Genomic DNA, 17,443 nt, shown 5'->3' with positions numbered 1-17,443 from the left:
GGGTCAGCAAGTCTCTTCTGCATTGGGCCAGACAACAAATATTCTCTGTTGCTACTTGTCAATTCTATAGTTGTACAAAAGCAGCTAAGATAATCTATAAATGAATGGACACGTTCTGTGTGCCATTTCGATTTTATTTACAAAAACAAGCAGCAGGAAGGGGTAGGCATATAGATCATACTTCACTGATATGTGTGAGTGTGAAAGAGAGACAAGGAGGAGGGCATCTAAGAAATTCTCAAGTAAATTTGTGTTGATGATTCCACAGAGACTTAAAAAAAAAAAAAACTGGAACGAGAGACTATGTTTATATCAGTGTGAAAGGGAGAAGAACAAGAGAAGTGAATTAATGGGTGCCATCTCTTGGCCCACTTTCATTCTTAGATGAAAGAAATCCATATAATAAAAGCTTTTCTAGTAGTTTAAGCCAAAGAGTATTTTAGAGGCAAACAAATCTCCACTGCTGTCTACAAATCATCCTAGCTCACCAATTACTAGCCATAAGATAACAATAATTTCCTACAATCTAGATTTGTTTTGCTAGGAAATACCTCCACTAACTTTCTTAATCGTTATTTTGAGAATATGGCCAATGGACCAAAAAACATTGTTCCCATACTCAAGCACAGAAATGAATTGATTTCTTAATGGATTAAGTTCATAAACTAAGTTATTAGGACTTTGTATTTCAAGATTTAAGAAAGCATCCAATTAGAAAAGTAAAACGAAAATTAAATAAAAGCAACCTCACATACCGTTTTCCTTTCTTGAAGTGGCAACTATACTTGGGGTAGTCATAGAGTTCAGTCATTCTCTCTTTGTATAAACCCCTGAGAGGACACTGCTCAAGGAATGGCACAGTAATCTTGTTCTGGGCCTCAACGAAAGCCTAGAGAGAAAATTCAAATGGACAAAGCAAGTCAGATATATAATTTTCCACGTGGAATGTTATCCACTGATAGGCATCCGTAAAAGCGTATTTTTCTCTCAATAAATAATATCTAGTCCTTACATGGCACTAACTACAATTAATTCATCTAGAACTCACAATAACCTTATGGAGAAGGTTCTTTTATTAGCCCCAGGTTATAGATGGGGAAACTGAGTCTCGGAGTAGATGAACAGCTGCCCAACATCATACAGCGAGGAAGTGGGAGAGCTGGCTCCTGAATCTATCCTCTTAACAAGCACACTCTACTGTGTTAAGATCACCCAGGGTTCCATTCTTCGTAGTCAGCAGCCTCGGATCCCCCAAACCATCAGAGTTAAAGGAATAAATACCTTGGCACGATTTTCGCAATTTTGTTTTGGCCCCACCATCTTGCTAAAACCCACGATCTGTCAACTTCAGAGATCCTTTTTAACATTTGAAACAAGAATATTTTTTAAGGATTGGAGAATGGGTGGCATTAAATAAGAATATCTACAACTATGGTTTTCAAGAAGGGCAGGGGACGGTTTGCAGGAAGTCAGGGGACCCTGGTGGCAAAGGCAGGGCGCGGGGCAGGTTTTACAACAGATCAGCTGTATCCAAGCATGCCCTATTTGTAACTAAGCAGTTATTAAGTTCCCGGTACTAGAAAAGCTTAGACTCAGAATAATTCATGTCTGGCGACTAGTAAGAAATCAAACAAGAATAAATACATCAGCTCTAAATTCAATTGAAGGCTTAACCCAATGTCTACAAACAATTAAGTCCTCAGAAGAAAATTTCAAGAAAATTAAGAACATAATAGATTTTGAATGGCAGCCAAAAATGTGTTATTATCAGACTCTAGTTGTGGATGGATCATTAAGGCCTCAGGGCCCATTCTAACTCAAAACTGTCTTCGAATGGGATCTCCTACACAACCACCAACTGTGCTCTGGAGAACCACGATTCTGTGTTGAGAGAAAGCTGTTCTAAAATTCATTAAAATTCAAAATGTGCTTGAAAACAAGAGAGAAGGAATGGAAAGCATGACTAAAATGATGAACAACATTTTTCGCAAGAGGATCAATTCAAGAAAAATAAAATTGCAATGGGTCATATTTCTTATTTCACCCGAACAGAAAATAAAATGTTTTGAGTCCCAAAGAAATATACTTCCAACTGCCTATCGCTAGGGATTGGCAAACTTCACCCTGGCCTGCTTTCCTATGACACTTGAGCTAATAATAGTTATATATTTAAAGAGTCAGAAAACAAAAAATAAAAACCTAACAGAGACCTACATGGCTCACAACATCTAAAATAGTTAATACGTGGTCCTTAATTGAAAAAAATTTGCTGATTCCACTGTGCTTCATTAAAAAGAGTGTCAGTGAGGAAACGGGCTTCTGTTTTTGTGTCACAACATCGATGTACAGCTGTGAGCCATGCAGGGGCAGCCTTGTGGAGATCACGAAGTGTGCGCAAGAGCATTGCCTGACTTCGTGACGGAAGGAAATGCCACATCTACTTTCCAGACACGGATATGGAGGGCATGCAGTACTGAAGTCACTTTGTAAAAGTCACACAGTGACTTAGCAGTAGCACTGAAGTGGAATTACGGCTGATCCCTGAACAACACAGGTTTGAACCACGTAGGTCCACTGATGTGTGGATTTTTTTTTTTTTTTTTACAGTTCCGTAAGCGAATTTTCTCTTCCTCATGATTTTCTTAATAACATTTTCTTTTCTCTAGCTCACTCTATTGTAAGAATACAGTATATAATATATATACGACATACAAAATACATACAACATACAACATTAATCGACCATTTACCATATTTGTAAGGCTCCCAGTCAACAGTGGGCTACCAGTCAAGTTTGGGGGAGTAAGGGAATTTCTACCTCATGGGCACCTCTAACTCCTACACTGTTCAAGGGTCAGCTCTACTCTATTCCCATCACGGTAGGAGGGACTGAGGCCGGCTCCATGCCTGATTCTGGATGTGCGCTGAGCAAAAGTAGACAATCGGGGGAGAAGGGAAGCTGGGCCTCCTATGATGTGCCCCCACCTGGGCAAGGCAGGGCTGCACAGGCACCTCAGGGGACTGGTACTTCAGCAAGCACTTAACCTGGTGTGCACTGTGGAAAGAGGGGTGACAAGTGTAGGACAAGCTCCCTACCATCGTGGAGTAAACATTCTACTGGGGGACACAAAACACAAGCCAGAGGGTTACAGAGGACAGTTGGTCCTCAGGACACATGCAGGATAATCAGGAGCATCTACAACCGTGCTGGCCCCGAACTGCTCGCTGGCCGCCCAGGGGGAGGCGAGTCCAGAGGCTGAGAGGACGTGCCATGAGCAAGGTGACATCACTGCGACATCTTTGTTACCTTTTAAAAAAATATCAATCCACATCGGTTTGGAAATGTAAAAACTAGTCATTCACCCAGAACCTGGGAAGCACTGGGAAGAAGGACACTTATGTCAGGGAGGGTGGCCAGGAAGGCCCTTGTGAGGAGGTTCTGAAGGTCTGCCAGGCGAGAGGGAGCAGCCAGGCAAAGACAGGAAAACCGCTCCAGACAAGGAATAACAGGTCCAGGGCCCTGGGAGGGGTGGGGAGGTGGGGGCTGGTCAGGCGTGAAGGACAGTGGGGAGGTCAGTGAGGCTGAGAATGAGTGACAGGAGCGAAGACCCGGGCAGGAGTGGAGTATGTAGCACCTGGTGAGCAGTTATGAGTCTGAATCTTGACTCTAGGTGAAAACAAGCTAAGATTGGGAAAGGAGATAGTTACATGCCCAGTTTACCTTTAAAAAAAAAAAAAAAAAGTACCCTTGCTTTGGATGAAGAAGACTAGGGGAGCAAAAGCAGAGGTCCAGAAGGTGGGCCAGTGGTCCGGGGAGAGCCGAGGCCAAGTGAAATGGTCGGTCTCTACAAGGAGCATGAGTGACCCCTGTATTGGGTCGGGATCGGGGACAGGGAGGAATGGGCACAGTGCACATTAGTGTGTGGATTTGATGGCTCTTTCCCAGATAGGCCTCATCAGGACATTCTGGCTACCTGGGTCTCCCACCCTGGGATCCCAGCATGCCGAGGGGCTTGGCTGGCACTCTTCTTCCACTGGAGGGGCCTCTGCAGAGGGCAGCCTACAGGCATTGATTGTTTCCCTTATCTTTCCAGTTGGTGTCCATCTGAGACCGATCGAGGCCTCATCCGGGCTCTAGTAGGACCACGGTGGGTCCAAGAGATAGAGATGGCTCAGTTCATTTTCTTTGGAAAGGTGGAACTGTATTCTTCAACTGCTTCTCCATCTCGCACTGCTTCTGTTAGATGTCTCATGGTACAGTCACAACCGTGGTTCCAGCTCACACTGGAGCAGGCGCTCTGGCCTTTCTTGTTTCAAATGTTCCTAAAACTGTGATGCCAGGCATAGCAATGCCACTAAATAACAAAACAATTCGAGGATTATTGTGACCAATTTTGTCACCGCCAGCCTCCCCCACCCCAGCCACAGATATTAGCTAATTACTCTAACTAGAGCACTATTTAAAGACTGTACCTTTCCAAGTCAAATACCTACACATAAAACCAAACAATGTTCAAATTCCTCAGGCTCAAGTGCTTTCTTCATGCATATCTTTATCACTTGGGCAAACCCTTTTCATGGTGAGGGTGGCAAATTTTCTGTAATGGGGCTTCATGAAATTTAGATTTCCACATACTGTCTATATGACTTCTGATATCTTAATCAGGAAAATACCTTCTTGGTCACTTAGGGGTTCATAGTCTGGCTTCTTGGTCTAAAAATCAGAATAAATCAGGGGAAGAGGGAGAAAACGAGGAAAGAGAGAGAAAAAAAACTCATGATGTTAAAGACGATGATAGACAAGCAGGGTGAGGAGAACCGGAGTCATCTTTGTTCTTCTAGAAGCTTCAGTGTCCGCCATCACACTCCAGAGTGTTGGTCAAGTGACTGGAATCTGGAAGCCCATTAATGAGGCCTGCAGCTGAGCCTCTGAAGATCAACTGTTTAGACTTTATTACTATGGATGGATCTGCACACGTCGAACAGCTGTAAAACTAAAAAACCCTACTGACATCTCCTTTTGCTCTGAATATCGGAAAGCTCCACCGGCAAAGCAATGTTTCAGTTATGCACAATGAGAAAGTTCTGGAGATCTGCTGTACTGCACTGTGCCTGTAGTTAATAGTACTGTCCATGCACACAAAACTCGGGTCAGAGGGCAGATCCTGTCTGAAATGTTCTCACCACAATGAAAGAAAAGAAAAATGAAAAGCCCCCTGGCAAAGGGTCACTCAGGTGGGAAGCTGGAGAGAGATTCCTTTACCCTAAACATCTTCAGAAAGAATTTCTTGGTCGTCTGAGGTACTGTTTTTATAATATTTTTATAAAATATTCAGTGAGTATTGGAAGCAATGGGGCCTGTATTTTAATCTACAGAAACAAGTCCTCTCCTAAGTACAATCCATTCATATGTGAGAAAAATGCAGCATACAGGTGGTTACTCGTTAACTAGCTATATAGAGAGAACGCCACAATTAATGTAAGATAATCTGTTTAGATGGATCAGGGATAAAGGTTAAGTGTTGCAGGAGGAAAAATAAAGGAGAAACTACTTCCAGGATGGGACGGGGTGAGGCGGAGTGGGGCACGCTGGGGTCAAGACGACCAGAAACCGACTTGGGCTAACAACCTCCACTCTTCCCAAATAAACAACAGAAATTAAGGATGGCCCTATGCACACCCTACAAAGTTTGAGGAGTTTCTGCTGCAAATTATACACGCACACACGTTATGTGTGTGTAAATATATATACAATGTGTGTGTGTGTAAATATATGTAAATGAATGACCCCAATAAAGCAACTTTCAGGGGCTTCTGGAGAAAACAGCTGGTGTCAGAGCAAGGCCTGCAGAAAACCATGGTCCCCGTCCACCGGGAGGCCAGAGGGAGAAGCATATGTGGGTTCCCTCTCCCTGCTGGGAGTGTAGCAGAATTCAGAAACGACTCTCCAAGTACAGGGATACCCTTAGAAAAAAAAAAAAGCAGCCAAGGGGTGGCAAAGCTCATCCCTGATGCTGTAGGACCCAGGCCCGGAGGGCTGGACAGTCACACAGCAAACTGAAGGCAGGTGAGGCCAAACAGAGAATTGGAGGCAGCTGCTTCAGGAAACATGTCTAGAAATTCCATTCCATAAAGGAATGGAATAGTGTATTTTACAAGACTAATAAGAGGAATGTATACCCTCCAAAAAAACAGAGCAAGAGTGAGGGGGAGAAGACGAGGGCCCCATTTCTTCCAATACTCACTGAATATTTTATAAAAATTAACAGTACCTCAGACGACAAAGGAAATCTTAAATCTCAAGAAGAAAAGCTGGTTCTGGTCACGATTGTAGCCACAATGCCATTAACCTCAACTAAATGAGGTGCCTTTCTCTTCCTGGCCCCACAAACCCATTACTCGTTCCCAAAGAGGAGAAACATTGAATTCAAGTGGTGAGAGCCCCAAATCCACCGGGCTTGTCTTTTAACATTAAAATCCCAGAGTGGGTCCATCTCTTCTCTCTGGAACCATCTGCCCTCAGGGAAGGAAGGCTCACACTGAGCTTCCAGCTACACGTGATTATCAGGGCAGGTGGGGCTTTCCAGAAGTCCAGCCAGATCTCTGTCCACCTTCTCTGCCTGTCCCGTATGTGCAAAATGGCTTGACCTTATAGTCAAGCCTTGTTCTCAAATCTGGTCACTACCAGGGAGCCCATTCAAAGCTCAACTTTAATGCCATTTGGCTCAATCCTTTGGTATAGATGCTACTAACCAGAAACCTGACAAGGACGGAGGTTACCTCAAATCCAAACCCAACTAAAATCCTGAACATGAAGACATTAAATGCATTTACATCCTCTCTTGAACAACTACTTGATCAATGAGGGAATCTGTACTATAGTAAGAACATTTAGAAAACAAGAAAAAGACTATTTAGAATTGAAATGCATGAGATGTAGCAAAACATTTGGAGGTGATACCTATTTCTTGTTGGTACCTCTGAGAAGACCTGCTGATAGAGTAGCGGGGGGAGGGTGGCCCTCCCAGCACCCCTCCCCGGGATCCAGGGAGTGATCCAGGGTGAGGCAAACCATCCCGAAGCATGAGGCTTGCACTGGGTGCAAGGGCAAGTTTCTTGACTCACACCCACATCGGGGTAGCTGACCTGATCCGGTCCCACAGCACTGATTTCAGGAGTGGATCTGAAACAAGCTTGGGGGACACTGTTGGTGCCTGGGTGTGCCGTGTGCCGAAGGACAGCAATCACACCGTGACGGATGAGGCACGCCTGGCACAGGTGCTCTGCATCTGAATAAAAAGGCTGGGCTGGAAAGTGACAGTTGTGTTTTCAGGAAGTTTGTGGTTTACTCTCTCTCTCTCTCTTACACTCTCTCTCTCCATCAGATTTTACCATTTCTGGGCACCAGTAGCTCGCACCACCGTCTGTCATAGATGATGTTATTGATACCTCTGTCTGTATTCTAACTACTCTAACTCCCTTCTACATCCTTTATGTAAGTGAACCCTATTCATTGTCATAAGCAGAGTCTTTCCATCAATTCTTCTCTATGGGCAACAGTCAATAAGGTAGTCATGAACCCAGGCAAAACAACCAGATTCCTTTTTCGGTAACAGAGACGAACGCTGGAAGACAGAAGTTATCTCATCTTACAAGATTTGGGGATATGAGGTCTGAGTAAAACCTAGAGAGGCAAGGCCCATCTTTCCCTACCACATGGGACACTCAGAGAAAACAGAAAAACAGAGAAAAGCCAATGATCTAAGAGACAAAGAGAGACAGGTGTCCAGAAACATCATATGTACTCCTGGATTGAGCTGTGCGTAAAGGCACGTGAACCCTGACCACCAGGTACGTGAGCCCCTCAGCTCCTTTTTTGGATAAGCCAGCATGAGCTGGGCTTCAGGTCCCGCTAATCAGGAGTCCTAACATAGCTCTTCTAGGGGTCCTGCAGTCGGCTGAGCAAGGTGAGGTCAGCCGAACACGAGCAGCCCACGAGAGGAACCAACCAGAAGCTTGCCCAAGTCCTGGCTGGCAAAGCCTGAAAAAAGGCATATCTACACGAATGGTGTCTTATCAGTAAATGAGAAAGGGAAATTAAATTAAATATTCCAATCAAAAAGTTTTAAAGTAACAAAAGAAAAAAAAAAAGAAGAAATTAATGAACCAGAAAATTAAAAAGTATAACTTTTAAGTCCTCAAACTGCTTCTTTTTTTAAAGAAAGAAAAAAATCCCACAGATTTCACCAAAGCTTCAGCTAAACTAATCAAGGGAAGTGGAGAGATGGTACGGAAACACAAAATTAGAAGTGATAAAGAGATACAGCCATAGACAGGGTAAATTCAATAATGTGAGAAACATTACAGATAACCCCATGCTGGTAAATTTTAGAATCATGAGGATATGGACAACTTTCTAGGAAATACAAAGGACAAAAATTGATCTAAAGAGAAAGAAAGAAGATTTGAACAAGGCAATAACCATGAATGAGGAAAAGAGCCCAAGAATTAACTGCAACAAAAGAATCCATCCCCGATAGCTCTAAATTATCACGTAGATCATTTCCGTGCTATTTAAAGTGCTCTAAAAAAATAAATAAATAAAAAATAAAAAATAAAGTGCTCTATAATAAATGGAATGGCAAGTGTTTATTAAGCACTTACTTGAGTCTACCATTTTGCTGCATGGTTCAAAAACATCATCAGTTAGTTTTCACACAACCATACACAGTTTTCTCCAAATTGTACGTCTGAATTTTCAGAGTATCAAAAGATATGACCAATGTCACATCTGATGAAACTGGCATAAAGATTCAAACCTGTCTTTCCACCTCTGAAGCTGCTCATTAAATGACCCTACGCTATTGCCTTTCCCATGAATAGAGAGGTTCAAAGATCTCTACGGGTTCTCATTAATTGCTAGGGGGAACAGGGTAGAAAGAAAATTCTAGAAGAAGGGAGACAAATTAAGAAGCTCCTGAATGTCTAGCACAGTGGGAATGCATGTCTGAACCAGGGTAGTGTCTGTAGGGATTTTAAAAACAAAAAAGGAGAAAGGCATGAGACTATTTATAGAGGCAGAACTGGAACTCCCAAGAAACACGTGTATGATTGAATAGCCGTGTAGATTCAACACGTGTAGATTCAAATGGCCACAGTGCTGTACAATGTTATGTAGGAGAGTCCCAGGCATCTTTATTCTAACACATGCCTTGGTTTCTCCCAATGACAAAAGAACCACAAACACTGTCCCTCCACTTTATAAAGATGCTATAAACAACAACAAGGCATCTACTAGAACTTCGGCTCCTTGAAAGTGGACCCCGTATAAATCAGAGGTGTTCGTTCTAAGGCAGTTTCCCCAAGCATTTTGGACCTTAGTTATGTGGGGAAGTGTTTCTACAGAAATCAGGATGCTCCAGAACTACAGCTTGGGCACTCGTATCTTACCAAATGGAATCATCTAAGGATGGTGATTTTTAGAACTAACTGCCTTGTTTCCTGGACATGGCAGTGTGGGCTGGTGGATGGATTTTACGTACCTAAGTTTGAGGCAGGGGAAGAGAGTCTGGGAGAAGTCAGAGTTATCTCAGTTCTCTAGCTGTTAGCTCTTTCCCAATGGCTCTCCCAAACACCCTATATTTGCTATCAGCATTTCTCATGGGAACACTGTGGATGATTAAGACCAAAGCCATCTAAGTGGCCACAGGGAAGATATTAGTGTTAAACATATTCAAGTACTTGAAAGCATTTTGTCAGTGGTCTAGGATCTGCTTTTCTAAAAAGGGGCTTTCCCCTCCCCACAGGGGGCTAGCATCCCAGCCTCTGCTCAAGATGTGGCTCAGCTTCCTTTCAGCATGGATCTCTAGCAGTTCAAAGGTTTAACCTAATGCTTGCCACAGTGGGCACACAGGTAGAAGGAAGATAGGGGAGGAAAGACAGGGAATAAGGGGAAGCCAAACACATGAAGAAGGAAGAAAAGATGAAACCAGCAGACCTGTGGCATCTGGGGAAGCCAGCATCCATTCTCCATCTCCAGTGTCCTCCCTTCTTAGCAGACAGGAACTCCAGGTAGCTTCCCGACACTACAGGAGCCAAAGAGGGTCCCTGTGGCTTCTAGCAAAATCTCATTGCCACAGATCAAAGAATGACCACACATTTGGAGTTTGGCCAGTCAAAATTCCCTCTCCTGGGACAGTCATTAAACAAGGGATGGATAGTTGAATGAAGGAAGATCATTGATGCCATCAGCAGTGCTGGGTGAAAAGTGGAAATTCCTGCCATGGAGCCCTAGAACTATCTGGTTCCTGCCTGTTCCAAGCCTAGCTCTTCACTCCACCCCAAGAGCTGTCCTCATCCTTGCCATAAATTCCCTATTCCCTAAGTTGGCCAGAATCCATTTCTGCTTTGCATCAAAACTCTGGTTACAGAAAGCACAAGAAAAAGAGCCAGCAGCACTTAGAAAAGAGGATGGTCTAGTATCAGCAACTTTCTCATATCTTTTTTTTTTTTTTTTTTTTTTTTTAAGGAAGGGGGCAAAAGGGCAGAGAGAGAGAGAGAAAACCCCAAGCTGAGGGTAGAGCCCAACATGAGACTTGATCCCACGATGCTGATATCATGACCTGAACCAAAATCAAGAGTCGGACGCTTAACCAACCGAGCCACCTATGCATCCTGTTTCCTTACACTTTTGATGATTATCCCACCCGCAGATCAAAAGGAAGTTGTTCTCTAATTACATATTTCAACTGTGGATTTATAAGACTTATGTATACAAACTGTGGTAAGAGTAAACATTTCCAAAGAAAGGAGTGAGATATTTAAGACCTTACAAGTCTTGGAAATTGAGGTAACGTGGTAAAATATTTACCTAAAGCACTTCCTGTTTCCACTCAAGAATGGATGGCACAGTAGTAATTCCAAATCCAGGTCCCTACACGAAACATTAATGAATGGGTGGAAGGGTGTTTTACAGGCCAGCTTTGCCAGCGGAGATCACAAGGTCCCAATTAAAGGAGGTATACCAAATAGCTTTAAAGTCACCTTTGCCCTTGGTGAACCGTCGATGCTCAGAACAGTGAAACCTCGCTTAGAAGTCACAGTTCCATGGAGAAACCACCAATGAGCAGAATGCATGCACCTCTATCTTAAAAACCTAAGCTTCAAAAGGAAAATCCTGCTGGATGAAAATGAAGAGTCTTTAAGTTCGACATTCTGACCAAAGTTCGACATTCTGACCAAAGACATTCTGACTCTTTGGAGCACTAGAGTCTGAAGCCTCAATACCTTCAAGGAACAGTGCCCCACACTGTACCATCTTTGTACAGACCTCTGCTGTGTATGGAAAGTGATTTCTTCCACGTATTTTCTGAGTTGAATGTCATTAAAACCCTGGAAGCTGGGGCACTTGGGTGGCTCAGAGGTTGAGCATCTGCCTTTGGCTCAGGGAATGACCTGGGGAGCCTGCTTCTCCCTCTGCCTGTCTCTCTCTCTCTCTTTCTGTGTGTGTGTGTCTCTCATGAATAAATAAATAGAATCTTAAAAAAAAGCAAAACAACCTTGGAAGCCAGATGAACTGCTTATGATTATACTCATTTTATAGATGAATAGAAGGAATCTGGGCTAGGTAGCCTGCCATGATCATAGCACAAGAAAATGGAAGTATAAGAGCTTTGATTTGTGTGCTCTGACTTCCAGCCCCACTTGGCAAGTATTCTCTGCCCCCTGCACTGCCTCCCAACAGAAGTAACAGGAATGCCTGCAAGCTCACGGGATGAAGGAACGACCCACAAAGAGGACATTCACAGTTTGTCCTCAACTATTCAAAGAACACCATAAACTCAAACTAGTCTTTTACACTTTCAATTAATTTCCAGTAAACTTTATCTGCTATCTTTTGGCTCAGAGACACCGAACTACCCCTTCACAGCACTGGAAGTCCTGGAAACAAGTTTCTATCCTGTTCGCTCTGCAGCCTGACGGCACAGTGGCCTGCCGCAGAAATGCCACCGGACAAATGAATCTTGCTCACCTGGCTCCACGCTAGTTCTCCTCCAGGCTGGCTCTGGTTCCATGCTAGGAAATGCACAGTGTCTCGGGAGATCTAGGCCAGACTGGTACCAGAACAGAGCAGAAACTCCTCACACTACAAGCTTTTAGGGTTAACCTTTAACAGTGAAAACGAAAACACGCAAACAAACAAGAGACCTCACAGTAGGTAGGAAGGATGGCTGAAAGCAGGTGTTGGCCTCCCTAAACTTTGTGCTTCACTGACCTCTGTGACATTAAAATACCGACAGTGAAATTCTAGCCTACTTCAATATCCGAGAGATGACCAGAAGTCCTTTAAGATTTAAATCGGGGATCCCTGGGTGGCTCAGTGGTTAAGCAGCTGTCTTTGGCCCAGGGCATGGTCCTGGAGTCCCGGGATCGAGTCCCACATCAGCCTCCGTGCATGGAGCTGCCTTCTCTCTCTGCCTGTGTCTCTGCTTATTTCTGTGTCTCTCATGAATAAAAAAATAAAATCTTAAAAAAAAAAAAAAGATTTAAATTGGGGATCATCCTCTGGCTGGCTCAGTGGTTTAGTGCCTGCCTTCGGCCCAGGGCGTGATCCTGGGGTCCCAGGATTGAGCCCCGCATCGGGCTCCCTGCATGGAGCCTGCTTCTCCCTCTGCCTGGGTCTCTGCCTCTCTCTCTCTCTCTGTCTCTCTCTCTGTCTCTCATTAATAAATAAAATCTTAAAAAAAAAAAAATTTTTACATCGTGCCTGCCTGGGAAGGAAATAGTGCAAGGGCAGGGGAAGAGAAAGGTGGCATGCCCAGGTTTCTTACTCCGAAAGACTAAAGGACCCTGCTCTCCTCCTAGTTCTCGTCGCCCCTTAGCAGCAGGTGCGATGAACTAGCTCTAACTATTCAGCCCAACATGGGAAGGAAGAGCAAATAATGTCCTAGAAAGGGAGACCAATGTTGTCTAGTCCTTTGATCCTCTCTGGAACGATGGTAATTTTATTTCATTTTATCAGAAGGCGTGAATATAAGTAAAAGCAACTCTTCTGTTTCCTTGTTGCTGGTTCTTACTAGGGTTCTTCTCTCAGGATCCACCCAGGAAACAGCTGTGGTTACTCTCATTTGGCCTGGGGCAGCATTCTGGGGTGGGGGTGGGGGGTTGGGGGGGTAGAAAACAAATCAGTCATTATATAAATGCAGATGATCTGCTACTAGTTACTCCTCTACCCAAGTCCCAGGACACAGTTTCTGTGAAAGTCAGATCTGACAATTAGTTACAATGAAGACAGCTAGCTACCCCTGGAAAGATATAGATTCTTTCTCTGTGCATCTCCCCTTCAGTAACTCAGTAACAACTTCTAGAATCTGTAACTAAGAAGCTGGGAGTCACAAAAAGCCCAGTAAGACCAAGAGAGGCAAGAGTTGAGAAGGACACTGCTTCTATCTGGACACCCACAGGTGTCCACAACCACCCCGTCACCCAACACGGGGTCCACGTGCGCAGGGAGGAACCCAGGGGCGGGAAGTTTCTGGATTTGACAAGTGGACCACGGCTGCCCCCGCCCCCACCCCCGTGGAGGTTGGTGTCCACTGATGGGCCACGTTCCTGGGAGTGGTGACAGAAGATGGGAGGCAGAGGAAGACAGGGCCCTGGGCCTTGATGAGACCTGAAATAACCTCTGAGCAGGGCACCCCCCTCAAGGGGCCGGGACACCAGCGGAGAGGAAGAAAGGGGTTACAAAAAGGTACGGCTGGCTGTGGGGGTACAGGGTTTGCTGGTTTGCCACCAGAAATGAGAAGGGAATTTGGGAAATTTAGAAAGTTAAAGACAAGGATGCCGGCCACATGCACACTGATGTCAGTGGCTGGACGAGCCTGGTGATCACACTGGAGGCTCAAGGTGACCTCCGTGTGAAAATCCTGGGGCGCAGAGACAGCTCCGAAACGCCTCCCACGATCTGCGTGGGACAGGCTGGAAAAACGCCTGTTGAAAGGGGAGGAGGAGCTGCCTGCCTGTTGGGACCTGCCTATTTAGTCCTCAAATCATTCTTTAGGACTGCAAACCTCCCCTCTCTAGCACCGCATGCTGAAAACGTCCAAGGCGACCCTGGTGGTCCACTGACCCCGGAGAGATTTCACTATGGTTCAGAAGCTTCCAGAGTCATACCTAGGTCCCTGCTTTTAACCCAGAGCTTTCCCTTTATCTGGTCTTTGTTGCGGAGTTCCTCTTTCCATATGGATTCCCCACAATTGTTTTCCACAAAGGTCATTTTTAAAGTTGTAATCGTTTGGGGCACTGGAATTCTGCATCCTTCTCCCACTTAATACTCTATCACAGGCGATTCTTCAGGTTACTGAGCAATCTCTACAGCCCAACATTTTAACAGATGTATCTGCGACTTCACGGAGCAGATTCAACATATTCTCTGCAAACATTACACCACTGTTGGAAATTTTTCACTATTGGAAATAACACCCTTTTCGAGATCTCTGTATTTCCAAAGTGGCATTATTACCCTCCCAGGAGGCGTGAAATCTCTTTTGCATTCCCAACTGTTAGCTTTTTGTTGCTATCAGATGGATTAATTTCTCATCATTAATGATATATGAGGGCTAACAGTTTTATATTTGTTTTGTACATATTCACTCTGCTGAATCATTAACTCTAATAAGTTTTCATTTGTTTCCCTTAGGTTTTCTAGACACATGATCATATAATTTACAGTTAATGATAATTTTCTTTACTCCAGATTTTGGTTCATGTTTTATTATACTGGTCAAAGCTCTGTAAACACATAAAAATGGTAGTGATGGTGACATTTTAGCCTAATGTTTCAGCTGTTGTTTTGAATGCGATGTCATCTCGATAAAGCATTGTTATTCCTACTTTATTTCTAGAGGTTCTTTAATTTCTTTTTGATATTAATTGGGATAATTATATAGCTTTATTTAATCCATTTCTATACTAATATTAAACTCTTCTTTAATTCCTGTGATAAATCCTGCTTTCTTTGAAATCTACTAACGTGTATTTATGCTCTTTTATACACAGGAAAGATTGGCCCATATACCTACACTGTCCAATACATAGCCCTAGCCACATGCGGCTGCTGAGCACCTGAAGTGGGACTGCTCTGAATTGATATGTGCTGGAAGTGTAAATCATGCATTGTATTTCAAAAACTTAGTCTCAAAAAAAAGGGGGAAATATTTTAATATTATTTTATATTGATTACCTATAGAAATACTTTGAAAAATACTGATTACATAAAATATAGTACTATATAATTAATTCCAGCTGTTTCCTTTTACTTTTTAAGATGTGGCTACTAGAAAAATTGGAATTATATATGCAGCTGGTATTATATATCTACTGGGCAGCCCTGGTGTGTTTCTTCTTTATTCCTCTTTATATTTTTCCTCAAGTATTCATATCAAGGTTGGATTTACTTCAGAGAATCAAGTGAGTTGTGCAGGATCTTCTACAATCTGGAACATTTGCTATAAAATGGGATTACATGGGCCTTGACAGCTTGAAAGGATCCATCTAGATTCAATGCCCTCCTACCCTGGATTTTGAACGTTTTTTAAGCTACAGATCTGCTCGGCTATTCTGTTATAAAGGATAAAGCCTTAAATGCCAGGTACTGTCAAAAATGGGCAACTCATATTAAATACTAGATTAAATCAAAGACCTACTGATAGCATTTCAGATTTTAGTATAAAAGAGCTACAAATGTTCCTCCGCTTCTGACTGGTTTTTATTGAAAAGCAGCTTTTTCTTTGTTTTGGAGGCTCTGTGACGATACTCTTCTTTCTTCACACCAAGGTATGACTAATACATCTTTGTGCGTGTGTGTATAGCTATGAGCAGAAAATGATCATGCTGCTCTTCTGCTCACTGGAAAAGCTCACCCTACCTTTTCAGTCTGAGACCAAAATTTAACTCCTCAGAAACCAGATGGTATACTAGCCTTTGTCAATACCAAACCTGTTTAGAGAGGAGTGAGAAGGGTGTGTAGGAAGACCACAGAGGGGAGGCAAAAGCTGCAAAGCCCCTCTGACACCTGAGCGAAGCTGTGTGCACAGTTCAGCCTGGGCACGGGGGCCAGCCCATGGTCCTCGCAGAAGGACCACAAAGTCCCATGGCAAGCACAGACATGAATATATTCCTACACCTTGCATTCCCAAAGCTGTAATGCTCAGTCTTTTTTTATTATTATTTTAATATAAGGTTGATAACCACCTGGGGTACCTGGACGCCAACTCCTGGCTCCACGCTGACTAGCTGAATGACCTTGGCCATGTTACTTAATCATTCAGTAACTCAATTTCTTCATCTGTAAAATGGGGACTATAAAAAGATCTTAGGCTTTGAGAATTAAATGACATAGGGCATAAAAAGCTACCAATGAAGTGCCTGCCACACAGTCAGCATCCAATAAATGTATTCCATGAAAATAATAGCGTATACTCATTAGCTTCTATCAAACGTGGACTATAAGATCACTAGCAAGGTTTCATCTACTAATAAGTGGCATGTCAACCATGGGAGCAGCTAGTATCAATTAAGGAACAGCAAAGACTATGTTCATCAACACACAAATCAAAACTGGGTCATTCTGACATTGCCGAATCCCTCAATCACCAGCAAAACTTGAAGAAATCCAGGTTGTACCCAATACCTCGAAGTGATCATCACAGAGGCAGTTCTTGGGGACAGTTTTCTAAGAGATGCACAGGACGTTCACTCCCTTCCCTGGTGCTTCCCATCCACTGTAAGTCATGCAGCTGCCTGTGACTCTCCATTTTCAGGCTCAATCCCGGTCTCAGCTCAAGCCAATGCTGAGTGATCAAGGTCATCTGCGGCAGGGTCGAGGTGTGGAGGCAGCCCCACATCTGCTCCCTGTGCCTCCTAGCCTTCACTGCAGAGCTAGAGCCATCACCCTCTTCTAAAGCTCATCATCTGTTTCTCATTTTGGAATAGCTACCCATTCATCTCTATAACCAACGCTACATGAAAACCCAAACACCAGTCATTCCTACCCACCTTTGTCTTTCTTGAAAGGAGTCAGGAAAGGTAAGCAAGAAGGATTATAAGCATTAGGGAAAACCATTAGAAAAACCTCAAAGTGGTGGTGTGCTTACATCAAAGACAAAAGGCAAGAGCTTCTGAAGCGAGCAAAAAAGGACAGGCATGTTAGGAAGAATGGGAGAGGGGGACAGAAAGGAAAGCAGGTACTGGTGCATGGGCACGAAGGAGGAAGAAAGAGACGATGTGGGATTTACTCAGTAGGAACCATCTCTTCCTGCCTTGACTTTCTCCTCTTTCACAGAACATCAGGCCTCGCTAAGCCCTTTGGTCCATTCCTTTCCTCAGCAAGCTCTTTCCCAAGGATGAGAAGGTGGTGGAATCTGTTCCCCCACAGACCAACCAG

General features: G+C 43.7%; 1 protein-coding gene across 1 annotated transcript in view; it reads right to left on the bottom strand.

The window, feature by feature from the left end:
• PREP (prolyl endopeptidase) overlaps positions 1-17,443 on the bottom strand; it is a 117,600-nt gene that overhangs the window by 93,097 nt on the left and 7,060 nt on the right. Inside the window, exon 3 of the mRNA XM_072831926.1 lies at positions 756-889. Coding sequence (XP_072688027.1) covers positions 756-889 — 134 coding nt within the window. The remainder of the gene's footprint in view (positions 1-755; positions 890-17,443) is intronic.

Source organism: Canis lupus, chromosome 7 (assembly GCF_048164855.1).
Source record: "Canis lupus baileyi chromosome 7, mCanLup2.hap1, whole genome shotgun sequence".
Lineage (NCBI taxonomy): Eukaryota > Metazoa > Chordata > Mammalia > Carnivora > Canidae > Canis > Canis lupus.
Note: the sequence above shows the minus strand (reverse complement) of the source record. Positions and strands in the feature narration are given on the sequence as shown.